General features: G+C 34.9%; 1 protein-coding gene, 1 non-coding gene and 2 pseudogenes across 2 annotated transcripts in view; 3 read left to right on the top strand and 1 right to left on the bottom strand.

Annotated features, from left to right (window-relative positions):
- MCMDC2 (minichromosome maintenance domain containing 2) overlaps positions 1 to 10,305 on the top strand; it is a 36,563-nt gene extending 26,258 nt beyond the window's left edge. Inside the window, exons 12-14 of the mRNA XM_031946321.1 lie at positions 1,115 to 1,257; positions 7,947 to 8,056; positions 9,084 to 10,305. Of these exons, the coding sequence (XP_031802181.1) occupies positions 1,115 to 1,257; positions 7,947 to 8,056; positions 9,084 to 9,250 (420 nt within the window). The 3' untranslated portion in view covers positions 9,251 to 10,305. The remainder of the gene's footprint in view (positions 1 to 1,114; positions 1,258 to 7,946; positions 8,057 to 9,083) is intronic.
- Positions 10,306 to 12,575: 2,270 nt separating this feature from the next.
- LOC111719018 lies at positions 12,576 to 12,662 on the bottom strand. The gene has a single exon (XR_002769338.1). It is a non-coding gene; the product is annotated as a small nucleolar RNA SNORD87 (small nucleolar RNA).
- Positions 12,663 to 15,545: 2,883 nt separating this feature from the next.
- Positions 15,546 to 16,205, top strand: LOC116419015 (annotated as a pseudogene).
- Positions 16,131 to 16,678, top strand: LOC100917913 (annotated as a pseudogene).
- Positions 16,679 to 27,788: the final 11,110 nt, after the last annotated feature.

Raw genomic sequence — 27,788 nt, 5'->3', positions numbered from 1 at the left:
AATAATATATACATTTATAAATAAAGATATGAAAGAGAATTTTTAAATTATTCTACAAAGATTTGATTTGATTAGCGAAGCAAGTAATTATTAAACCCTGCATCTTCTGTGATGAAAACAAGCCTAGTATGCTTAAAGAAGGCAGTTTGATTTTGAAAGTAGAATCAATGTGAATCAGTTGATGATATCTCTAATTTTTTTTAAGGATTGAAGAATTTCACTATTAAACTATTTCAATTGAAAATATCTCCACATTGGGATAAGAAAACTGGCCAGTGTATACACGGACCTTGTCTAGGTTCTGTGAAGTATAACTTTCAGCAAAATGTTATTTCAGGGAATAGTTTCATATAAATAATGATTAGTTGCAGGAATGAGCATGTCAAGTGAATTGTGAGCCTACCTACTTAACTAAATTGAAAGATGTACATTGACAAGTCATGGGAAATAAGTTGAATAAGTACATGGGATAAGTCTTCAAGAAATTGTTAAGGCCAAGCAAACAAATGTAGATTTGATATCAGGGACTATTTTGGTTTTGTTTTCATAGCACCTAGCATAGAACTTGGAACGTAATAAATACTTAATAATGCTTGCTGAGTTCAACAGTGTTTTAAGTGAGCTCAAGCAGACAACAACATGCAAGATAATTTGAGAGAAAGATATTGGCTAGGAGGCAGTTATGGTAATTCAGGTATAAAGTCAGGAAGGCCAGGTGTTGAGTCATAAGATCATAGAATTGGAAGGAACCTCCAAGACCTTCTAGTCTGACCCTCTCATTCTTGAGATGGCATAACTGAGGTCCAGAGGAGTTAAGTAATGTGTTTGAGAATACATAGATATAAAGTGGCAGATCTGGAACTTGAACTTAGATTGCACTACACCAGTAAGAAGTGAGAAGGAAAGAATTCATCAGATTCCAAATACAGTGTTCTTTCTTTCTACTGCATCACATCACTATTCTTCATTTTATTGAAATTAAACAGCAGACTATTTCATATCACCTCTAGAAATTAATATAAATTGTATAAATGAACATTTATTAGAAATGACTATTTTGGATTTTTATGCAATTTATAAAATTTCAACCTTTTAAACTATCTTTAAATCTTAGCTCATTGCTTTTGCAAAGAATCTACATGTGGAGATCAGTTTGGAGGCAGAAAAAATGATTCATGGCTATTATCTAGCAAGTCGGAGAATCAGAACAGATTCTATACATGGATCAAAGCTATCGGCATCAGCACTGAAATGTTTGTAAGTATTTAATTTTCATACTTTAAAGTCTTAATTCATGTAGGTATTTTATGCCACCTATTAAAATGTTAAAAACTTTTCACAAAACCAGAGAGGAGAACCCACATGGATGAAATGAATGAAATAACTGAAATATATTCTAAAATCATCTCCATGTTTGAGTTTTTATCTAAATATAGTTCTTCTGAAAAGTGCAGAGAATATAATATCCTGATATTATTGTTTGTTGATTACAAAAAGCATTTGGCAATAGAAGAAAGTGAAGATTTAAAGGCTCTCCTTCAATAAGATTTCTCTTGTGCATTTAAATCATATAAGATTTTTTGATGAATGCAAGCATAAATACAATTGTCCAACAGTTTCCCATTATTGATGTTATTGTGTCATAAAATAAAGCAAAGGAATTTGCCACTTCAGGGTTAAAATGAAAGAGACATTCCCAATTGTAGAGGCCTTCTATAATAAGCTCCTTTTTGCAGATAATTGTGCTAATTTCATCATGCCCTAGAACATTCCAAGACTTCCTCAGCAACAATTTCATGACAACTCCAAAGAGATCAGACTAATACTCTATTCAGGGAAAAATAACTGGATGAAAAATGCCTATTCTCCAACTAAGACATATAATTAAAAGGCTAATACATTTAGTTAAAGAAGGGAAGAGAATAAACATTTATATAATAGTGCCTACTCTAGTCAGGCACTATGCTGAGCACTTTTTACAAATGTCATCTCATGTCCATCAGTTGGAGAATGGCTGAATAAATTGTGGTATATGAAAATTATGGAATATTACTGTTCTGTAAGAAATGACCAACAGGATGATTTCAGAAAGGCCTGGAGAGACTTACACGAACTGATGCTAAGTGAAATGAGCAGGACCAGGAGATCATTATATACTTCAACAACAAGACTAGATGATGACCAGTCCTGATGGATCAGGCCATCCTCAGCAACAAGATCAACCAAATCATTTCTAATGGAGCAGTAATGAACTGAACTAACTATACCCAGAAAAAGAACTCTGGGAGATGACTAAAAACCATTACATTGAATTCCCAGTCCCTATATTTATGCACACCTGCATCTTTGATTTCCTTCACAAGCTAATTGTACAATAATTCAGAGTCTGATTCTTTTTGTACAGCAAAATAATGTTTTGGTCATGTATACTTATTGTGTATCTAAGTTATATTTTAATATATTTAACATCTACTGGTCATCCTGCCATTTAGGGAGAGTGGGGAGTAAGAGGTGAAAAATTGGAACAAGAGGTTTGGCAATTGTTAATGCTGTAAAGTTACCAATGTATATATCCTGTAAATTAAAGGCTATTAAATTAAAAAAAAAAAAAAAAAAACAAATGTCATCTCATCTGATCTTCACAAAAACTCTGAGATGTAAATACTATTAATGTCCCCATTTTACAATTGAGGAAACTGAGACAAATAGAGGCTAAGTGACTTGCCCAGGATCACAAAGCTAGTAAGCATTTGAGGCCAGATTTTAACTCGGGTCTTCCTGACTCCAGATGCAAATAAGCTGCCTCCATTAGCATGTGTGTATATATATATAAATATATATACACCTGTAATTCACTTTAATATAAAAATCATTGTCAGTTCTCTAAGAATCATTATCAGTTCTCCTGAATTTTATTGCTTCACTTTATTTTGAAATATGGAGAGTAGGATATTTAATATGATATTAAAACATCATTTCATTTAAATTATAGAGTTGAAATTGAAATTTGAAATTATTTAAAAACTGAAAATAACACAATATGAATAATACTGGACATAGTAACATAATCATGTATAATACACAAAAATAAAGTGTTTTAATATGATGGAATCCATAATGTTTCATATTTTCAAACAACAGAAAAAATTACTTAAATCAGAAGGTATTAAAGAGGGAAGAGAACTTAAGATATTTAGTTCAATTCCATCATTTTAAATGTAAGTAAAATGAGGTACAGAGAGCAAAGTGATTAGCCCATAGTATCAAACCACTGTTAGTTAGTGGCAGACCTAGGTCTCTTCTTTCTCACTGAGTTTTCTTTCTACCTTATCACAGTCTTTCTGACTTTAGCTTGCAAATATTTGAAAAATTTATATTTGCTTATAAGATATTTTTCTTCAAAATGAAAAAGTATTTTGAATTAAAACTATCATAGCCTCAATTTACAGATTACCATATTGATTTAAATTAAGCACAAGTGATTTTACTGTGATGATTTACATTAGTTCACATTATAGTTCAAAATAGGCCCTGGAATTCTTTCTCCCATCTCTCCCATTCCCCACATATACACATAACAGAATCATGAATATGAAAATTCTTTTTGCTTTAGTAGGAAGGAACTTATTCTTGCACTTCTGAGGTTGGATAGATTTTCACACCTGAAGAAAACTGAAAGACTTTTAAGGATGGGACTATGAGAAGCATTTCCAGAAAACTTTTTCTTATTGTAAAGATATTAAAAAAGACATCAAGTAAAAACCTTGTTCATTAAGAGCTGATTAGGAGCCATTTATAGTTACATGAAAAAATGCTAAATCACTATTGAATAGAGAAATGCACATTAAAAGAACTCTGAAGTACTACTCGCATCTCTCAGGTTGGCTAAGATGACTTCTTGTCAGATAATTGACCCAGCAGTGCCATTACTGGATCTGTATCCCAAGTAAATCTTAAAGGAGGGAAAAGGGCCCACATGTGCAAAAATGTTTGTAACAGCTTTTTTTTATGGTAGTAAAGAACTAGAAAACTGAGTAGATGCCCATCAATTGAACAAGTTGTGGTATATAAAGATAATGGAATATTATTGTTCTATAAAAAATGATGAACAAGGTGATTTTAGAAAGGTCTGAAAAGATTTTACAGGAACTGATGCTGAATGAAACAAGTAGAACCAGGAATATATTATACATGACAACAGTAAGAATGTGCTGTGACCAACTATGAAAGACTTGGTTCTTCTCCATGGCACCACAGGTAGGGGTGTAGATAAACAGCCAGTTGGAAGGAGACTGAAGAAAATCTTTTGCTGGCACAGTCCCAGAATTAAAAGGAGTGATAGCATTTGCAGTCACCAGAGAGAAGGAGCTCTGGTCTTTGTTCTAGGGAAGAGAGAAGGCTTGTGGTTATTTACAGAAGAGTGAGGATCCTAGTCTCAATTCCCAGACAGAGAGGAACACTAGCAATTTCAACTGTGTTGGAATCTTTACAAACTGTTAAGTCATTAGAGTTGATAGAGATAATAATTATCTAATTTAGCATGGTTCAGTATAATTGATCTGAATCCTACCAGGAGATGTTATGGGCCAGAAGAAACAAGGTACTAAGTAGAACTGATAGACAATAATGCTTGTGTTCACACCTTTAGAGAGCTCATATAAGCAAGAAGTATTTAAGTACTCATTGGAATTCACAAGTATGGGAGATTCACAAAGTTAACTATGTAACTTTGTGATTTCACACCTCCCTTGAAGCTCTTAGGGCCAGAGAGCACTCTGGGAGGAAACCCATAATCCCACTCTCTCGTATCCCACAATCCCACTCTTGGAGAAGGAGTATAAATAGAGCTTCAGGGAGCCAGTCAAAGGAGTTACTTTGGAACATTCCAGGGGTCGGAGAGGAACACTCTGGGAGGAAGCCCACAAGCCCTCTCTTGAGGGTTCTCTCTTGGAGACAAGCGATTCATTCCATTTTCCACCTGGCTGGAGGCTGAAGAAAGCAGAGGCAGAAGCAAAGGACAAAGATGCAAGAGCTCTTAGAACCAAGCAGAAAGATAGGCCTCTAAGAAAAACTAATCAGGCTATTTTGGAGAAAGAAATAAAAGATCTGAACTTTTGCTTTAGTAGGAAGGAACTTTTAACACCTGGCTTCATTTGGGTAATTATATACTTTCAACTGAAACTAAGGCCGCCTCCAGAAAACCTCCCCAAGAAACCTGCTCCCAGAGAGAACCATTATTATTTTAAAGAAAAAGAACACCCACAACTGAAAGAGAATAAGGGGCCTGGTTGTACAGATTCAGGACCAGGAAAAGTGCTAGCACTGGTGGCTACAAAGAAACAAGGTCCCTTTCTGGGTAAAGACCAGTGCACAAGCCAGGAAAGCAATGATTACACCTTTCTTTAGTTCATACCACGTTGGAAGCACTGAAAACCTATAGCCCCTAGAACTAACTCTTAAAAAAAAAAACAGCAAGAAAGACTTGAAACTTGGAACAATGCTTCCTTCACCTTAGAAGCAGAGATCAAATTTAACCTTAAGTTAAAAATTAAGAAATAAACTGGAAAAATGAGTCTGACCATAACAAGTTATTATAGTGACAGGGAAGATCAAGACACAAATTCAGAAGAAGACAATAGCTACATGCAAAACCTCAAGAAAAATGTAAATTGTAAAACTTTTTTTTTTCCAGCACTATTGTTTCAGAAGCACATTTTCCTCTAAAGAAAGGATGGTATTATAAAATGAATAATCAGAATCCCTGCCTTCAGGGAATTTAAAATCCCATAGGGGAAGGTCATAAACAAATATCCAGTTACAATGAAAGCACAATGAAAGAAATGCTATAGAATAGAATAAATATGGAAAATTACTGGTGAATTGAGAAGGTTCAGTTCTGGGAGGGGAGAAAAAAGAGAGGGAGGGTAGAAGAAAGGAAAATATACCATCTTTGGGAAGAAAGGAAAATATACTATCTTTGGAAATTTTGAGTTCAATTATATATTTGTTTGTATTGGGATTAAATGATTTTCATTATTTGACTAGAAGTCACCTTTAGGAATTCATAAACAACTTCCATATTGAAAATAGCATGCTTGAACTCCTGGTTTTACACTGTAATAATTGGTAGAACAAGGAAGACACTAGGAATCTCCAAATGTTTTTAATAAAAAAGAAAAAAAATAAGGCTCAGATATAGGGGGATTTTACATTGGAAACTTTATGGAACCACTTTGGAATACTGTTCAAATTGTCTTATTAGGTGCAAAGATTTTAAATAACACAGAGTAAAACAGAAAACATAGCCAAAGGATTTTAAGAAATAATTTTCCTTTAAAAATTAGGCTATCAAAGTAAAAATTCTAGATTTCTTGATGAATTTTAGGTCCTCACTAAAAATGCATCTAAATAATTACATGTTTCTATCTTATATTTATGATTATATATGTATTTGTATATTTTTAAAAAAAGAAAAAACCTTATGTACTTCAAATATATCACATTTAATAACATTTTAAAAAGTTCTATTTTATTTTTCATTACTATTAATAGAAAAAATTAAATCCATCTACTTTCTTCTATAAATTTACAAGAGTATAAATTTTTTAAAATCTGTTTCTAAGTTACCTGATATTTGGAAATTAAAAAAAAAAATGCTAAGAAAAAAAAATGTGAATTGGGTTTTCTAGGCCAAGATACTGGAGTACTTTGCCATTTCCTTCTCCAGCTCATTTTATAGATAAGGAAACTGAGACAAACAGGATTAAGTGATATGCCTAGAGTTACACAGATGGTAAATATCTGAGGCCACATTTGAATTCAGGAAGAGGAATTTTCCTGAGTCCAAGCCCAGCACTCCATCTGCTCTACCAACTATCTGCTCAAAGAGATTCTGGAAAAACTCAAAAAGAATTTTAAAAACATGAGAGAAAGAAGAAAATCTGGGGAAAGATAATGCAAATAATGCAAGATGATTATGAAGTCAATGGCTTGATCAAAGAGGTACAAAAAATGAAAAAAATAACAGCTTCAAAAATTAAATAGGCATGGATAGATTTAAGATGATAGAAAACTAGCTGTGGCAAGTTACTTAACCCTCATTGCCTCAGGAAAAAAAAAAAAAAAGAGAGAAAAAGCTCTCCCAAATTCCCCTTTGAATAACTTTATACAATGCCTCAAAACAAATTCTGGAGTAGCACAATACACAAAAGGATGAGGTGAAACAATGTTTCATCCAAATTCTGAAGTTACCAGATCAAGTAGGAAATATTGTATACAGCCAGAAACAATTCAAGTATCATGGCTATAGTTAAGTTCACACAAGATTCAGAAGCTTTCATATTAAAGGGGCAAAAGGCTTTGATTGTGAAATTCCAGAGGGCAAAGGAGCTATGATTACTACCAAGAATCACCTTCTCAGCAAAACATATTGTCCTTGCAGGGGGGAAATGGATATTAAATATTTAACAATATTTAGAATAATTATTTAATTAGATAATTAATTATATTAAATAATTAAAGGACTTTCAGGTATTCCTGATAAAAAGACTAAAGTTGAATAGAAAATTTGACTTTCAAATATAAGACTGAAGAGAAGCCTAATAAAAAGGCAAAGAGAAATCATAGGGGATTAAAATAAGGATAAATCTTTTACATTCCTACATCAGAACATTAAAAAGAGTTTAATAGAGAGAGGATAAAAGTATGAGTTGAATATAATGAAATGATTACCTAAAAAATAAAATTAAGGAGTAAGAAAGATGAATGTACTTGGAGAAGAGTAAAAGGAGAAATAGAATGGGATAAATTATCTCATGTAAAAGAGGCACAAAAGAGCTTTCAAAGTGGAGGGGAAGATGAGGGAGGTGGGCAGGAGCACATGAATTTAATTCTTTTAAATTTAATACTTTTGACTCTTGACTAAAATAATTTTTTTTTTCTCTTAGAGTTTCTTTATCTGAAGCACATGCTAGGCTGAGTTTAAGGAATAAGGTGCTTAAAGAAGATGTCTTAATTGCAGTTTTATTATTTGAAACATCTCTGACACTGAAATATGGTAACGAGTTTTTAAAAACTATATACTTTTATATATTTAAATTTTTCCTAACAGTGGTATATTTATAAATGCATACTGTCATATAAAATAATGTCATAAAATTATAGATTTATTACAATGTGAACTTTAATGAATTTTTTCTCTTATAGAAACCATCACTATCTTAATAGTAAGGTCCTTATTAAAAGCAAAGTTATATATTACTATAAATCTGTTAATTTGCTTAATTGAACATCTGTATTTTTTGAGTAATGAATGCTTTTAACACATTTATGAATCCAGTCCAAATTAGACAAAGGTAGTAAAATAACTGCACTTTGTATGTAGAGTAGGTACTTTAGCACTTTCTGTGCTCTTAACTTATATTGAGACTACAATCTTCTTAAAATGACATCCTTTTCTAATGAAAATTTTTAATAAAATGATCAAGTAAGCATTTCATTCCAATAAATTTCTCATTTAAGAAAGGTATTTCAATGATGGTATAGTTCATATTTAATATATAATGGTAATTTGTAAATCTTTGCAGCATGTTAAGTGCTTACATCAAGTACACATTTGCTTCTTCAACTTCCACCTATTGACCACTGGAGTTAATATTAGTAGAATACTGCTGCAATATGATAGCCATCCTATATTATCTTATAACTAATTTATACCAAAAATTGTCCCTCAATTCAAAGTAAAACCGTAATTTCTTCAGCTATCCTTTTTTTTTTTTTTAAGGGTTTCAAGTAGAAAATTGCTTTTTTTGGTCCATACCTGACCTGATTTTACTAGTATAAGTGTAATGAAACACCCTCAACCAATGAAAGTCAGCCTCTATTATACCAACACAATACAGATGACTTCATTGTTAGCATCACCTATTCAAGGTCGGAGCTATTCACTGTATAAGTTATAACCCATATACTTTTGTCACAGTTACATTTAGCAGTTTAGTTGAAAAAAAGTATAAACAATTTACATTTAAGGAGAATATTTGTAACTCAAAAGTTGTACACTACCATTTCTTTTCTTAATTTAGGGGCTGCTGTATTTTGTATAGCTCCAAATGCATTATTTCCATTTGATCTCTGTGACGAAGTGCATTTAGAGGAAAGGGATGCTTATCTAATTCAGTGCCAACAACAGCTTCAAGAATTTATTGAAGCATATGGACCAGGATCAGTTATTGCTACAAATGAAGAGTAGTCTTGTTTGGTGAAAGTATTTTTGGTTTATTCTGGGATTTGGTGGGGAAGGAGAGGGAAAGACTCTAAATAATGATACTGTATGTAATGATCAAAATATAGCATGTAATGACAAGGGCATTACAATTGACAAGTCAAATGAAAAAGCAAAGTTACCACATATAACTCTGCAAGAGAAACATTTCTGGATAGTATAACAGAGAATGAAAGGGATGAAAATACAAAGTAGTGTTTTGTGAAATGTTATCAGATTTTAAAAGTTGTAATTTATGATCTCTACCACAAGATGGAAACATTTAAATTGTGAAATGATTACACTTTGTATTTACATGAACAGGAGAAAAATTCCTAAAGCTTAAAATTTATGGAATTTTCAGGTACTGTTAGCTAAAGTACCAAATAAATGGATTAAGATCTTAGTTCTAGTTAGTCATTAAAGTCTCAAAAATAATTCATTATGTAGAACCACCAGTTAAGACAAAAATGTCATTTAAAAACATTAGGGCATATAACAAAATTTAAATCTCACCATTAAAAGGGCTTCCAAATAACTAATTATGGTTCCACCTAGAAAAACCAAAATAATGGTACCCTTATTTTTTGGGAACCCTGACACAAGATTTCACTGGCAGAATTCTTTAAAAATATCTTTGTGGCTTCAAAGGCTAGTTTTCTATGCAAGGGTATGCAATGTTCAGATCTTTTGACAATTTAAATTCTCATCTCAATTCCTTTGAGCTTGAATGACAATACCATAGAACTGTGCTTGCCCCCTTTATGTGTTAGCTCTTCAGCTTTGCAAAGTTGATTATGTTGCACAAATTATTCTTTTTGTCTGTTGCTGTGCATTTTGTTCTTATGAACTTTTGTAAGCTTAATTCCCAGATTCAATAAAAGATTACTTTTGCACAATTGTTGCAACATTTTCTTTTCTCAATAATCAACTTACTTGATAAGTGTTAAACTGTGGCTCAGATTACAAGCTCCTTAACTTTTAATATGCTTTATGAAGATTTATGGGAATCAGATCTTAGTGTTTATGGGACGTTTTCAAAACAAAAAGGAAAATGGCTACTTATAAATCTGGAGCCATACATAAAATTAAGCGGGCCTTCCTTAAGGAGACTTTGCTAAGTGAAGTAATGGGGACTCCAGGAAACTAGATGGCTATCATGAACAGACACTGATCCTGGAATGAGAAAATTCAAATCCCTCTCCCCATACTAGACATTTGATAGATGTGACTTTGGGCAAACCACTTAAACTCAAATGCCTCAAAACAGCAAATATGGTCACTAATTTGGTTATAGATCACTTTCTGAAAAGGCAACTGCCAAACTGCTCTTTTCACATTATGGATTAAAAGGAGCATCTCAACAATGTAAAATGTTACACCTTTTAAACATGCAAAATTCTTCCATTCATTTCTCCTTTCCCTTACTTCCCAGAGATGGCTACCACATTATGTTTATTATTATATTATGAATCTCAATGTACAGAAAGTTCTCAAATACCAGATCTTGAAGAACCCGTTTATGTGTGAAGAAATAACACCAAAGACATAATTGGTTCAAAGTGGAAAGACTGTATTTATCACTTTAATTTGCAAAGTACATCATGCAAAAAAAGCCTGAAAAAAAAAATCCAGAATGCAGGGTAATCAATCTCAGATCATGGCAGAAAGCAAACAATTAAGCTTCTTGAGGAGAGTGAAAAATTACCATGAACATTTAAAAGATGTTGGGAAAGCCTGAAGGCAAGGTTGAAAAGGGCCATTAGAGAACAGATGGAATGTGTCACGAAAGCAACATGTTGGACAGACTTCAGGAGTTGTAGATAACAGTATCAAATATACACCATAATTCAAGTCTCTTGGGTCTTCTATTTCTCACTTGCATTACTGCTTCTACAGATCATCACGAGCTGAAAGTCTGTGGAAGAAACATTAAATTGACAGAAGTCAATAGAAGCATCTTTTCAAGTTCAAAATAAATTATGTGGCAATTTCAAAATAAAGGGAAGCTATGTCAGTTACTAGCTTAAAGCATGGACAAGTTACAATAACCAGTGTACTGAACATCTTGTGTTTATACTAAGGAAGGCATTGATGAATTGTAAAGTATGTGGAAGAGAGTAAGGTGCCAGAATATGAAAGGCCTGGAAAGCCAAACAATTTGAAGTAACAGAGCAAAGGGACAGTGGAATAAGCCACATATTAAGTGATGAGGATCTGAGGAAAGGTGCCAGTATAAAATCTGGTCCTTATATCAATTCCCCTTTTATCATCTAATCTTCCATTTCACTTACCCTCTGACTCTAGCCATCTATCTCAACACTTCTAGTTATATCAGAATTTTTAAGACCAACAAATTTCTTATATGAAAGGAAAAATTATCTTAATGGGAATGAAACCAATCAGCAAATCTATAGGGTGGAAGAACTGTCTAGTAATTAAAGGTTTTGCAGCTTTATTAAAATCTGAAGAAATGAAGATGAAGAGACAGAGCAGGTGGTTATTGTTCAAGCTTTTGCTGGTATTCAGATTTGTTAAGTCATCAAAATAATCAGGAGGGTAAACGGCAAAAACTTGTCAAAATCATCATTAAACCAGCAAGTTTCTTCCTTGAAATATTAATTTTATCATCTATTCATTGGCACAGCTTCAGAAATTTCTGTTTGAATAAAAATGGCTTTGGTCAACACCCCATACCAGTTTTTATAATCTTTCCTGACAATAATAAATATCAAGATTTTATCAGTAGTTTGTGCATATTACATATTTTACATATAAAACCAATTACAAATTCATATATCTACAGGTAAAATGGACCAATACAGCCTCCTCATTTAAAAAATGAGGAAACAAATTGAGATTTTAGTCTCTAAAAATTGAGCAAAATACATGAAATAGACGTTTACAGTGCTTTAAAGATTGGCAAAGTACTTAAGACATTATTCTACTTGACTAAACAGGGAGAATAGTACTAGTATTATTTCCATCTAAAAGATGGAAAGAACAAGACAGGTAAATCAGATTGCTCAAGATCATCCAAGGCAAGACATAAAAACACCACAGTACATTGTGGCATTATCTATTTACCAAGTGCCCCTGTACAAGTTCAGATTTGTCTAATTTAAAAAAAAATTCTATCAATAAACTGAGCTACTTTGACTCACCTGATGAAATAAAACAAATGGGAAATCTTGTAAAGGTATAAAGATCTGAATATCCATCCACAACCACCTAAGACATCTCAGGGAAGAAAAAATATACATATTTTAACAAAAATCTTATTTCATCCATTTACATATGGTAATTCAAAGTTACTGGTACTCAGTTTTTAGATTTGCATCAAAGTAATACTCAGTTGGGTAAACGGCATAAGGTAGTATTAGGTCATCATAGTACCATGGCTATTAAATTGTAAAAATTTAATCTGCTGTTTAGACAATACAAAAAGTAAAATATCTAATTCAACCCTCCTCCCCAAAGCTAACACAATATTCTACACCAAGGTAAACCAACTTACTATTGATTATCTTCATATTCATAACTCCTCCATGCCTTTCTGGCCAATACAAACTTAAAAACGAAAAACATTTTTGCGTCTTCAGAATTATCTTCGGAAAGTTTGGATGCTTTTTAATCTGGAAGATCAAATGAATAGATTTCCTTATAAATTTCACATCTTCTAACTTTTTTGTATAATACCCATTTTCCAAAGTAATTAGATCAAATCTTAAAATGCTGAACAACTTATGGATCCTCTAAACACAAGTGTGTGCAGCAAAATGACAAATTTGTGCCTTGAGATCACTTTGGCCACTCTTAAAGATGGAAGAAATGGTGGCAGGGAAAAATCCAGCATATTGCAACAGTCTAACTTCAGTTCAAGCATCATCAAAGATAAATTGAACCAAATGAACATGTTTATCTCAGAAGGTTCTTGAAGACAATTCTGTCTTCTAAAGAATGTGATAGTTTGAAGCTTGATTTCTCTGGGTTTCAGTATATTCCTAAGATTAAAAAAAGGCAGGACAGAAGTAGAGGGTTTGGAGCCAGATCTAAATCAATAATGCAAATACATTTGAAGAGTGACATATTTTTCTATTATCTGGCCCTATAGGATAGAACCAGGAACAAGAGAACTGCAATTTAGGATTCCAGATTGAGTGTAATAAATCCATTTTACAAATGAGACCCAGACAAGTTAAGTGACTTCCAAGGTCACACTGAGAGTACATAACATCTGAATGACTACTGTATGTAATCTCTCTCTAGTTTCTATAATCCTTGATGTCTAGGAAAATCTTCCTGTTTAAAAACATTATGCAATAAATATGCATAAAAAATTATGCAATAGAATAGGCTGCCTAAAGTAGGTCCTTTGATAAAGGTATGGGTTACAGATGCAAAGTCCTTTCCAACTCAAAGGCTGTAGTAGGAAATTATCACTTGATGGTATAGACTAAAGTCTTCCTAACTTCTAGCTACTGTTTGTCTCAAATTAAGAAAAAATTACAATATCTAAACTATTATTAACACAAGAAAATCCTGAGTATCTGATATTAAGAACATATTTACCTCAACATTCTAACAGTATTCAGCATTTTTGGTTCAAATCCTGGGCAAGATCTCTTCATTTTCTAAAAGGAAAAAAAATACCATTTAAAAAGTTTGAATTTTCTTGGATAAATTTGAATTTTCTTAATAAAAGTTTACTCCAAGTAACCATATGGCATATCAGATTTTCAAGTTACTTCAAGGAAGCACTCAGTTGGGTAAACGGCATTTTTTTAAAAAAAATCATCATTATGCCAACGAATACTTGAGTATTCGACCTTTTTTGTTCCATTACTAAGAGATTCTCAAGTTTTAGAATCTAATCAGCTTGCACATAAAAGGTCAATTTCATCAAAAACTCATCTGTTTAGAAATCATTAATTAGTGTTTAACTTAAAGCTTAAAAATTAGATCAAAATGAATTTTACAGTAACTCAACCTCCAGGGTCTTTTATTCTTGCTATGAAAAATTTAACAGGCTAATAAATAAAAACCAAAATGAATTAAATCCAGTTTCAGGGTCAATTAAGCAATTCAACATCATCAAACTAACACATGAAAGGTTAAGTTCTACAGCAAAATCCTGGAATAAGAAAACCAGTATTAACTTTCAATGGGGCAGTTTTTACTAGGACAAATTTAACCTCGGTGATTCGGCTTAATTAAAGCTAAAATCACAAGTGAAAATTATTAAGTCGTTTTTGAGCCATGCGATCAAGTATGTACTTTCTCCTCCCAATTTGCAAAGTTTAAATTAAAGAGCATCCGATATAAGGGAGCTTTACTGTGGGGGCCTGAAGGCACGTGCCCGGTGCAGCCAAAGAACATCGCGGGAGAAAATAGATGCTATGTACGGCACAAAGGCACACGGCTTATAATATATATAGACACGCAATAGAAAACATGCCTACGTATAAAACCAAAAACGTGAACATTTAAAAATCAAGATCATCAGCAGGCCCTTCCCGAGGCAGCCATTGCTCCGCTTAAGCAGGACTGCGCGACATCCCAGCTCCAGGATCGGCCTCGGGAACCGCCGGCACCTGCCCAAGCCCCCGCCGCAACCGCCCTCTCGGGCTGCCCACCCAGGCCAGGAGAGCCCCGAGTCCTTACCCGCTTAAGGCCCATCGCTCCCGAAAGGAGCAGGAGGGCTCCGGCCCCCGAGGGATCCTCGGGGACCGGGCCGCGCGCGGTAGGCCGCAGTCCTGCCCATCCATGTCGCACCGGGAACCTCTGGAAGCAGAAAGAGAGACCAGAGCCCAGCACGCCTGCATTTAAACCGCTGGGATTACGCTCAGCCCCTTCCGGGGGCTTTCCCAGCGGCGGTGCTCCTCCCTTTCCGGCCGGAAGTAGTGGAAAGCCCCGCCCTCTCTCTCCAGCCTGATTGGGGCTCGGGAGCGTGTACTCCCGACACTAGAGAACACTAGAACTGCGCAGGCGCCTGGGGAGAATGGCCCAAGAAGCGCGCTCTTTAAATTTCTTCCATGGGGTAGAAGTGTCGAGTTCCGGTCATTCTGGCGCCGCCCGATAACCACGTGGGCTAACGTTACAGAAGCGATGAACACTGTCTCCCTTCCGCCAGTGACCAAGTGACGCGGGCTGGAAGAACCAAGAAAATGACTGAGGAAGACTGGAGAGAGAAGGCGCTAGAAAAACAAGGAAAACTGGGCACTACACCAGCTGAGGGGGATGGGGAAGGAAAGATACCAGAGCGCATGCTCCTCGTTGTTGATACCGAATTCGAGGAACTAACACAGCGCTAGATGAACACTATGACCTCAGTTCGTTAGGTTTGACTGTGATGGCCAGAGGGATCATGGCGACTCCGAGGAATGCATGCAGATTGGGGAAGAAAATGCCAGAACTGACCTGGCTAAACATGTAGTGAGAAGGTCAGAAGCTACAGGAAGAATTAGCCTCAGGAAAGTTAATGGAACAAGTGAATTCCCCAAAATATCAGTGGGGAAAAGAGCCAAATTCTCAGACAGAAAGAGACAGTCATAGTGAAGGTAAGTGTGCAGATAAACGTGATATCCCTGGGCGAAATTTTTGTCTCTCAGAGAGAATCGCAACCCAGAATCTCAGCATTTGAGAAGGCTTTGCTAAATTTGTGAAATTTAGATCCCAGTTGTACTTACTATGGTCCAAAAAGAAGCGCAATGCCGGAGAATCATTATGCTAATGCAGGAAGCTATCCTGATGAGGTTAGTTATGAAGGAGACAATTTTGTTGTACAAACTGGAGATAAAAAGTCAATAGCACATAAATAGCAATAATATATAATAATAATCAATAGCAATAAACCTGGAAGGTTTAGGATAAACCTTGGTTTGGCGTGCTTCTTCAAACAGTCCCCACAAAATCTTTTAAATTCAAGTAAGAAGATTTCACAGAACAACAGAAAGAAAACATCCTAAAAAAGTATGGAAATCAAGAACACTTGGATAATCCTCACTGAGTTACTATTAGCTCAAAGAGAAGACTATGTGATATATTCAAGACATGAACAGTCACTAAAGGACAAAAGCAAGCTATTGCCTGCTCTAAGTATGAGAATGTTAAAATCAACGCTAGGGTTTCTATTGGAAAGAAGGTAGATAAAGGCACAAGTGCTGGCATTCCTTTTTCAAGTTTTCTACTGTTTTGGAGAATCTGGAAAGGAAATGGCTATGTATAATGTATATTGTATAATGAATATAAGGATGCCATGAGGCAACAAATAAGCTGACCAAAAACTCTGATGGTGCTTCACGAAGAGAAATAGGAAGAGGAGAAGAAAAAACACAGGAAGAATAGTTCCAACCGTGAAAATGAAGAAAGAAACATGAAAAACTGAAAATGGTATTAAATGTTGAGGAGGCCTGAGGAGATGCAGATTTTGGAAGAGTCTTAGCCCTTCCTGGGGAAGGCATATCTTCCAGATAAATTATCTTTCCAGGATGTCAGAGCCTTTGATTCAGTTAGAAATACTGGTCAAAAAACACTCCTTTGAAGTGTTGTTAATTCCAATAGGAGATCTGGACTGGATACTGATGAGAATCTAAGTTCGGGAACCCCGGCTCCTGAAGCCCCCACTAAGAATTCTGGTCTGACCTGCTCAGGCTGTCCCAGCCCCAACTTGGTCTGATCAGCTGGGGCTGTCCCAGCCCCCACTGAGATACCCAATGTAACATCTTCCCTCAACTAAAGTCTTTGCAGATGTACTAAGCAATTTGCCAGGACCATTCTGCCCACTGAGAAAGCATTCTCAGTGCCAAAACTCCATTTCCCGCTAGAAACTGATTTCTATCCAACAATTAACTTTCATTTTGCAATTAATAATTTGGGAATGAGTGAATTCTTTCACTCCTAAACCTGTGGCCAAATTTTTTTTTATTATAGCTTTTTATTTACAAGATATATGCATAGATAATTTTTCAGCATTGACAGTTGCAAATCCTTTTGTTCCAACTTTTTCCCTCCTTTTCCCCATCCCTTTCCCCAGGTGTCAGGTTGACCAATACATGTTAAATATATTAAAATATAAGTTACATACAATATATGTATACATGTCCAAATGGCTATTTTGCTGTACAAAAAGAATCGGACTTTGAAATAATGTACAGTTAGCCTGTGAAGGAAATCAAAAATGCAGGCGGACAAAAATAGAGGGATTGGGAATTCTATGTAGTGGTTCATAGTCATCTCCCAGAGTTCTTTTCCTGGATGTAGCTGGTTCAGTTTATTACTGCTCCATTGGAACTGATTTGGTTCATCTCATTGTTGAAGAAGGCCGCATCCATCAGAATTGATGATCATACAGTATTGTTGTTGAAGTATATAATGATATGGTCCTACTCATTTCACTCAGTATCAGTTCAAATAAGTCTCTTCAGGCCTTTCTGAAATCATCCTGTTGGTCATTTGTAACAGAACAATAATATTCCATAATATTCATATACCACAATTTATTCAGCCATTTTCCAATTGATGAGCATCCACTCAAGTTTCTGGCCACTACAAAGAGGGCTGCCACAAACATTCGTGCACATACGTGTCCCTTTCCCTTCTTTAAAATCTCTTTGGGATATAAGCCCAGTAGTAACACTGCTGGGTCAAAGGGTATGTACAGTTTGATAGCTTTTTGAGCATAGTTCCAAACTGCTCTCCAGAATGGCTGGATGTATTCACAATTCCACCAGCAATGTATCAGTGTCCCCCACATCCCCTCCAACACTCCACATTATCTTTCCCTGTCATTCTAGCCAATCTGATAGGTGTGTAGTGATATCTCAGAGTTGTCTTAATGTGCATTTCTCTGATTAATAATGACTTGGAGCATCTTTTCATATGGCTAGAAATAGTTTCAATTTCTTCGTCTGAGAATTGTCTGTTCATATCCTTTGATCATTTATCAATCGGAGAATGGCTTCATTTCTTATAAATTAGAGTCAATTCTCTGTTTTGGAAATGAGGCCTTTATCAGAACCTTTGACTGAAAAATGTTTTCCCAGTTTATTGCTTCCCTTCTAATCCTGTCTGCATTAGTTTTGTTTGTACAAAACCTTTTCAATTTGATATAATCAAATTTTTCTATTTTGTGATCAATAATGATCTCTAGTTCTTCTTTGGTCATAAATTCCTTCCTCTTCCACAGGTCTGAGAGGTAAACTGTCCTATACTCTTCCAATTTATTTATAATCTCATTCTTTATACCTAGGTCATAAACCCATTTTGACCTTAGTGTACGGTCTTAAGTGTGGGTCAATACCTGTGGCCAATTTAAAGGGGATTCTTAACAACTCTCTTATAGCCACTAACCTCTAGACCACCAGGAATTGAGATTACTCAAACCACATCAAACAGAATTAGAAAAAATTATAAAATAACAATATTGAAAAGATAATTAATTTTGAAAGACTTATTGTTCAGTCATTTCAGTTTGTAACCCAGAGTAAATCATTTATCCTCTGTCTGATTCAGCTTTTCAACTATAAAATGCGGATAATAATAGTAACTATATTTCAGGATTGTTGTAAAGATCAAATGAACTAATATTTTAAAGATCTTATAAGGCACAATGCCTGACATATAGTAAATGCCTAATTAAATTTTGTTCTCCTTTCTTTCATCACTTCAAGTTCCACATAAATGGTAAACTGGAAAGAACTTTAAATCTTTCTCCACTATTTACTAATCTTTGTGACTTTATATGAGTCATTTACTCTCTGGAGATCAGTTTTCTCATTTGTAAAATATAGAGGTAGAGGTATGCTTATATGTTCAAAATTAAAATTATTTCCTTTACTATTATTCCTCTTCTGGCTTCACTGTTTTTGCTTCTGATATTACAATTCACTGAGACTCCCATGTTCAAAACCTTTGTGTTACTATTTACTTCTGTCTACTTCCATTTTTATTTCCTAATAGTTACCAAGAATTGTCAATTTCTCCTCCAGCACACCTCTCACAACTGTGCCCTATTTTCTCACTGCTGTCCCTGTAGTACTTCATTACTACCTTCCTCCAAATTTATTTTCCTTCTTTGCTTTCTCCTACTTCAATTCATCTTTCACAGTGCAAGCAGACCCAGTTTCCTGATATAAATCTGGCTCTGACATTCTGCTATTCAAAAGTTCTTAGTACTTCCTGCTTGCCTACTAAATCAAGTTCAAACCCCTTTAATAGCTCAAATTCTCCACAATTTCGTCACACTATACCTTTTCAACATAATTTCCTATTTCTCTCTACTTCATCTGTGCATCAGACAAACAACTACTTTCTCCCAAACTTGCTGTTTCTGTGACTTTGCTCACAATATTACCTCTGACTGGAATTCCCCTTTTATCTGCTGAATTATACACTCAAATGGTATCTCCTCTTGATCCCTGTTATCAGTTCCAACCCCCAGTCCTCACTTTGTATCTCTAGATTTGTGTCTTATCCCTTTATAAGATTGCAGCCTATATGCAAGGAGAAACTCTGGTCAATTTCTTTGTTACCTTCCCTAATATCCAGTTATTTGTCCTGCACACAGATAATTAATAAGTGTTTGTTGATATAAATGGAATTGGATACATGGTTAAGTAAGTCAATATTTGTTTAGATATTACTTTATAGGTAGACATTGGGGAAGGTTTCTCAGCCCCAATCATTAAACCCAAACAGTTTCTATGTAACAAGTAGAATGGACTAAGTCTTCAATGCTCCAAATATCCCCCTTTCTCCCTACTTTAATAGTCTAACTTCAATTAGGAAATGGTCCAGCATTTTCCATGGAGAAAACCAAATTCTAATTGTTATCCATATTCACATAATGACCCATTCTTTATTCATTGAGCTGAGCCAATATGATAATTTTTATTTTCTTTCTTTATTTTATTCATTTATTTATTCATTCATTTAGTTGCATTTTGAGTTCTGAGTTGTCTTCCTCCCTTCCAAACCTGCATTAGAGAAGATCAACATTTGATATAGATATATATGTAGAACCATAGACTAGATACTTCCATATATCATCAATTCTTTCTCTGGAAGCAGTTAATTTGACTGATCACATTCTCAGAATAGCTTAATCATTCACAGGTATTTTTCAAAAATATAGCTGTTACTATATACAACATTATCTCTTGGTTCTGCTCTTTTCATTCACCTTTATGTAAGTCTTTCCATAATCGTCTAAAACTAACTTACTTGTCATTTCTCATTGCACAGTAGTATTCTATTACTAAGTTGTGAACTGATCAGCTATTTCCCAATTGATGAGTATCCCCTCAATTTCCAGTTCTTTGCCATCATAAAGAGTTGCTACAAATATTTTAGAACATATAAGTTCTTTTCCTTTTTTTCCTGATAACCATGAGAAACAGCCTAATAGTGGTGTTGCTCAATTAAAGGGCATATGAAGTTTTATATCTCTTTAGGTATAATTCCAACTTATTCTCCAAAATGATTGGATTAGCTCACAATTCCACCAACATGTATTAGTGTCTCAATTTTTCTACATCTCCTCATGCATTTACCATTTTAAGCCAATCGATAGGTGAGATGATGATTAAGAGAATAATTTTTCTTTGTAGGAACAAATAAAGTACTTTCCAGATTTTATATGTTTATATTTATTGTAGCTGATTTTCCACAAGTAGCTGAGAGGAAAAAAGTCTTTCTCAATAATGTGAGCAGCCAGAGCACTGAAAAGTTGAAATAAATTAGAGATTCCAACTTATTCCAAAGAATTTTCTCTCTTTTCTTGTCTCTGTCATTGTATGTTCGTCTATTTCTGTCTGTCTTTGTCCCTCTGTCTCTTTTACACAAACACACACACATACACACACACACCCCATTATATACAATGTTTATTTTTCCTGTGAGCTGTTACTCTAGAACGTAGGAATTGTAGTGACATATGTAAATCTCATTAGTAAATTAATACAATTGGCCAACAAGACAACAGTCTGTTTTCATGTTAGTGAATGGCTTGAAGAACTCCCTGTTCCCCAAGGTGCCCACTACAAAAAGTTGAGCTGTAACTGGAAGGCAGTAGAGCATGATTACTATTTCCTGGTGTTTCCCATGTGCAGGATTAAGCATGTCAAGGCAGCATTAGTAGTGCTAGGCCAGAGAGGTGACCTTAGTCAGAACTGCATATGTAAGATCTTTTACTTTAGGTGAGATTATTTTAAAACACAATGTTGACTTTGAGACAACATTACCATTTAGACTTCTCTTCATGGTTAAAGTTTCAAATCTGTTTAAGGCAACCTGAATCTGTCATAAAACAAGGCACTGATTAGGCTAAAAATTAATCCCTAAATACTCAAAGTACATGAACTTTACAGAGTTCATTTCTGTAAAAATTACTCACATGACTTGTGATTTCTAACTGCTTTACATGGCTTATATAACCAATGTGACAGATTCATTTGGATTTTACTTTTTCATTAAACTTTTACTTAAACAAAATTAACTTTACAATTATTCAGCAGTAATAGAGTATACAAATGAAAACTTACAAAAGAATATCAATGACCTTGAGAGCTCAAAAAGTGAAAGTAATTTTAAAATTAATTTAGCAGGTTAAATCAGAGTTAAATCCAGATTATGTTGAGAAATTATCACTCTATTCAATTTAGTAATGGTTATAATAAATCTCATAGAAATGATTCTTTTGTTAGTCAATTTTTTACCAGTGTTACACTTTAAAAGGACAATGAATATACTGTTCTTAAAGGTCTCCAAGGAAAATATTGGTGATTGGCAGGGAATATATTAACTGAGAGGAACAGCTAACCTGAGGGCATAATGTTGTAATTACAGCTGTGCAGTGAACTCATTTGAATATTTCCAGTGTGTGCATATTTTATACATATACCTTTATGAGTATGCATATGCATGTGTAAGCTTTTTCTTAAAGATCTCCATGACACAAGGGCTCCCATTTTCCTCTTAAGGATATCATACTTCTCTAGAATTGAGCTCTTCCTCACCTAGAAATTTAAAAAATATTTCCACGGGATAGTCAAGTAGGCCAGTACCAACTTCCTCCCCTTCAATCTTTCTAAAATGCAGGTCACCATGTACCTAAGGAGATTGTTTATTGAAAAAAAAAAAAAGAAAGAAATCCGATAATTGTTAGATATAGACAATGGAATCAGTGCAGTCCAAAACCCCATAATGGCTTGTGTTTCACACTTTCTAATGTGTTTCACTTTTCATCCAGTCTTTGGCCCCCTGCTGCAATTTCTTGGAGAATGATATGGACCCACAAGGTCTAGGGCTTTCTACTGATAGAAATGGTTCCCTGAAAAATTGGATGCTTTCTTTCTCCTATATTGCTAATGATTCTCACTGGAGATTACTTTTCTCCTCTAGATCTTGTAATAGGTAAAACACTTAAGAATATGCAAGGGGAAAAATGATAACAAAAGTGGAGAAAAGAAACTAAAAAATTATTTTTAAAAATCCATCTAGAAACAAGATATCACTATCCTAATAGACATTTATTAAGTGTCTATTGTGTGTTAGGCACTTTAGGGACACAGAGAAAAGCAAAAAGAGCCCTTAAGGAGCTCACAGTCTAATGGGAAAGATTCCAGGTTATTGTTATTTATCCTTCATTTTTAAAGAGGGTCAGTAATATCACGGAGTGAGGTCTTCACTTAGGGGTGAATTGGGTTCAAGTGAGACAGAGATGCCCACTCATCAGTCTGTCCCAGAGTCATCTTAAGTCCAGTGGCAGGCCAGTCAGGGTGACCATCAGTGGCCCAGGGTGCAGTAGATGACTTTGGTGTCTTTGATGTCTGACCAAACTCTAACAAATTATTTGCATCCTCTCTTTCTCCTGGGGAAAGTCTTCACATATTTGGGGTGGACATCTTCCTAATTCACCCACGAGTTTGAAGCCTATTGATTAGCCTCAACCTGGTTTAGCCTACCTGCTGAGATGGTTTTACTAGGTGTGACCATTGTACATGCTATAATTCCTTGAAGTCATAGGGGAGAATTGGGTGAATCATGTGGACACCAAGCTTGATGAGCAGCCCTGAAAAGAAGCTCTTGCACTAGAGATGCTAGTTCTCCTGAATACCCTATATATTCCATATACATACAAGATGTATAAATATAAGTGGGAAATAGTTTCAGAGGGAAGGAATTAACCATAGGGGAGGGGAACCCCTAAAGGTCAACATTTATTGTTTTATTAGTCCTCACCTTCTCTTTTGACATTATAAGTTCTTACTAATTTTCATAGATTCAATTATCTCCTCTCAATAAAGGACACAAATTCAAAACCCTGATCTCTCTCTTAAGTTCTAGTCTCTAAATTCCCACAGAATTCTAAATCTGAGATCCTGCTTCCAGAACATTTTCATGGGATATTGCTACATGTACACTGCTGACATTTCCTTTAACACTTCAAATTTGACATGTCTGAGACCAAGTACATAATCTTTCCTCCTTCCCACTTGTGACAATGTATGTTAAGTATATAGGACCTTAAATAATATATTTTTATTATTATATAAAATTATATATGTATGTGTGTCTGTGCGTGCGCTCTATAAAATCATCTTCACTATTAATAATAATTTGGCTCAAGTCTTCAGCACTTTCTGATTCCTCTCTCTTCCTTGTGCTGTATAAAGCAACAAAGTTCTAGTGATTCATCCTTTGTCTTATATTCAATGCTTTCTTTTAATTTTGATTGATACCATTTCAGTTCAGACCCTTATCACCTCATGCCTAAACTATTGTATTACATTTCTAACCAATCTCCTTGATTTGTTTCTCCTAATGAATCCATCACACACATTGTAAGATTCTCCTAAAATGCCACTTTCTCCATGCTCCCTTTGCTTATAAGATGAGTTAGACTCTACTGTGCAACATTTAAGGCTTTTCCTTTTTCCATTCTTTTCTTTTAGTAGCATATAGTGTGATTTGTGCTTGAGGTAGTACTTTTCATGAGTGAAATGTCTGCCATTGGCAGAATGAGGATATACTTATCTCTACAACCATCAGTAATGAATTGCTTCTCAAATATCATATCCTCCAACTCATCAGTGATGAACTTAGTGCTATCTCCCTACTTCATGTTCTCTGGCACCCTGGGAACATGAATTTGACTCTGCATAAAATATAAATAGGAAAGGGGAAAAAGACATTAATAAGAATTTATATAGTGACTACTATGTTCTGGACATTGTACTAAGTGCTTTACAAATATTATCTCAAATGAGTTCCTGGAACACAGTAAGAGGAATAGAAATATTAGCTATTGTTGTTATTTTATTTGATCCCCAAAACAACTCTCGGAAGTAATCAATCAGTAAATACTTATTAAGCATCTACAATATGCCGGGATCTATGCTAAGTGCTGGGAGTATGAAAAAAAGGGAAAGACACTCTGCCTTAAGGAGCTTATAATCTAATAAAAGTAGATGTTATTATTATTACCATTTTGCATTGAGGAAACTGAGGTTAGGAAATAGAGGTTAAGAGACTAGCCCAGGTCATGCAGCTAATAAGTGTCCAAGGTCAAATATGACTTCCTGATACCAGGCCCAGTGCTTTCTCCATTGCATCAAATGGCTGCCTCGTGTTCTTTATTTTGGACTTGTGTGAATAAACCTGAAGACCTGACCAATAGCCTCAATGCCCTGGGGCTTCCCAAAAGCTTGTTTCATGACAATCTGGAGGCTATTGGCAGAAGACATGATGACATGAAAAGAATAAAGTGCCGTCTCACATAGATATGAAGATCATCCTAGTCGTGACTCTTTACCATGTACTTGTTAGGAGGATACCTGAGTATCCTCCAGGCCTATTGAAGATAGATATCAATATTCACCTGACATCACATGGATGCACATTAGAAACTTGTCCACTTTCTTCTTTTTTCCTACCCAAGTCTTAGCAACAGGGATACTCTGCTAGTACCCTCTTCCCCAAACAGGACTTTGGCAGAAGTCAGAGAAATACCTCTCTATTTTTTTTCTCTTAATATTTTCTGACTAGATTAGTGGTTGAACCCACTAACTATGGATATGCACCAAGCCTTTGTCCTGTCTACACAAATTCACTTGCTGATCTCTTTAGTTTCCATGAATTCAATTATCATCTCTATGCAGGTGATTCTCAGATATATTTATCCAGATCTAACTTTTCTCCTAACTTCCAGTATCACATTTCAAATTGCCTATTAGATATTTTGAATTAGATATACATAGACATCTTGAATATAGGCAGATAGGTGATGCAGGGGATAAAGCTTGGTACTCGGACCTAGGAAGACCTGCCTTGGAGTCTTATTTGCTCCTTTAGGGCTGTGTAGTTTATCTCTCTAACTAGGCTGTTTGTTGGGACAGCTAGGGGTACAGTGGATAGAGCACTGGGCCTGGAGTCAGGAAAACATGAGTTCAATATGGCCTCAGACACTTTCTAGCAGTGTGATCCTGAGAAAAATCACTGATCTTGTTTACCTCAGTTTCTTCATCTGGAAAATGAACTGGAGGAGAAAATGGCAAACTACTCCAGTACTTTCACCAAGAAAACCACCAAGAAAGTCAAAGAATTAGACATGCAATGACTATAGTAATCCAGTATTTGATAAACCCAAGTTTCTGGGATAATAACTCACTATTTGACAAAAATTGCTGGGAAAATTGGAAATTAGTATGGCAGAAGCTAACTATTGACCCACACCTACCACCCTATACCAAGATAAGGTCAAAATGGGTTCATGATTTAGACATAAAGAGTGATAGTATAAGCAAATTAGAAGAACAAAAGATAGTCTACCTCTCAGATCTGTGGAGAAGAAAAGAATTTTTGGCCAAAGAAGAATTGGAGTATATTATAGAATGCAAAAATGGTTAATTTTGATTATATTAAGTTTAAAAAAAGTTTTTGTACAAAGACAAGATTAGAAGGGAAGCAATACACTGGGAAAATTTTTTTACATTCAAGGGTTCTGATAAAATCTGATTTCTTTTTTTTTTTTTTTAATTTAATAGCCTTTTATTTACAGGTTATATGCATGGGTAACTTTACAGCATTAACAATTGCCAAACCTCTTGTTCCAATTTTTCACCTCTTACCCCCCACCCCCTCCCCTAGTTGGCAGGATGACCAGTAGATGTTAAATACATTAAAATATAAATTAGATACACAATAAGTATACATGACCAAAACGTTATTTTGCTGTACAAAAAGAATCAGACTTTGAAATATTATACAATTAGCTTGTGAAGGAAATCAAAAATGCAGGTGTGCATAAATATAGGGATTGGGAATTCAATGTAATGGTTTTTAGTCATCTCCCAGAGTTCTTTTTCTGGGTATAGCTAGTTCAGTTCATTACTGCTCCATTAGAAATGATTTGGTTGATCTCATTGTTGAGGATGGCCAGGTCCATCAGAACTGGTCATCATATAATATTGTTGTTGAAGTATATAATGATCTCCTGGTCCTGCTCATTTCACTCAGCATCAGTTCGTGTAAGTCTCTCCAGGCCTTTCTGAAATCATCCTGTTGGTCATTTCTTACAGAACAGTAATATTCCATAATATTCATATACCACAATTTATTCAGCCATTCTCCAACTGATGGGCATCCATTCAGTTTCCAGTTTCTAGCCACTACAAAAAGGGCTGCCACAAACATTCGTGCACATACAGGTCCCTTTCCCTTCTTTATAATCTCTTTGGGATATAAGCCCAGTAGTAACACTGCTGGATCAAAGGGTATGCACAGTTTAAAATCTGATTTCTAAAATATAGAGAATTGACTCAAATTTATAAGAATTCAAGCCATTCCCTAATTGATAAATGGTCAAAGGATATGAACAGATAATTTTCAAATGAAGAAATTCAAACCATTTCTAGTCATTTGAAAAGGTGCTCCAAATCACTATTAATCAAAGAAATGCAAATTAAGACAACTCTCAGACTGGCTATGATGACAGGAAAAGATAATGACGAATGATGGAGGGAATGTGGGAAAACTAACACATTGTAGGTGGAGTTGTGAACTGATTCAACCATTCTGGAGAGCAATTTGGAACTATTCTCAGAGTTAATCAAACTGTGCATATCCTTTGACCCAGCAGTGTTTCTACTGGGCTTATATCCCAAAGAAATCTTAAAGGAGGGAAAGATATCCACATGTGCAAAAATGTTTGTGGCAGCCCTCTTTGTATAGTGGCAAGAAACTGGAAACTGAATGGATGCCCATCAATTAGAGAATGGCTGAATAAATTATGGTATATGAATGTTAATGGAATATTATTGTTCTATAAGAAACGACTAGCAGGATGATTTCAGAGAGGCCTGGAGAGACTTACATGAACTGATGCTAAGTGAAATGAACAGAACTGGGAGATCATTGTACATAGCAATAGCAAATTTATATGATTATCAATTTTGATGGACGTGACTCTTTTCCACAATGTGATGATTCAGGCCAGTTCCAATGGCCTTGTGATGGAAAGAGCCAT

Source organism: Sarcophilus harrisii, chromosome 1 (genome assembly GCF_902635505.1).
Source record: "Sarcophilus harrisii chromosome 1, mSarHar1.11, whole genome shotgun sequence".
NCBI lineage: Eukaryota > Metazoa > Chordata > Mammalia > Dasyuromorphia > Dasyuridae > Sarcophilus > Sarcophilus harrisii.
The sequence above is the reverse complement of the archived record's forward strand: the minus strand, read 5'-3'. Positions and strand labels throughout refer to the sequence as shown.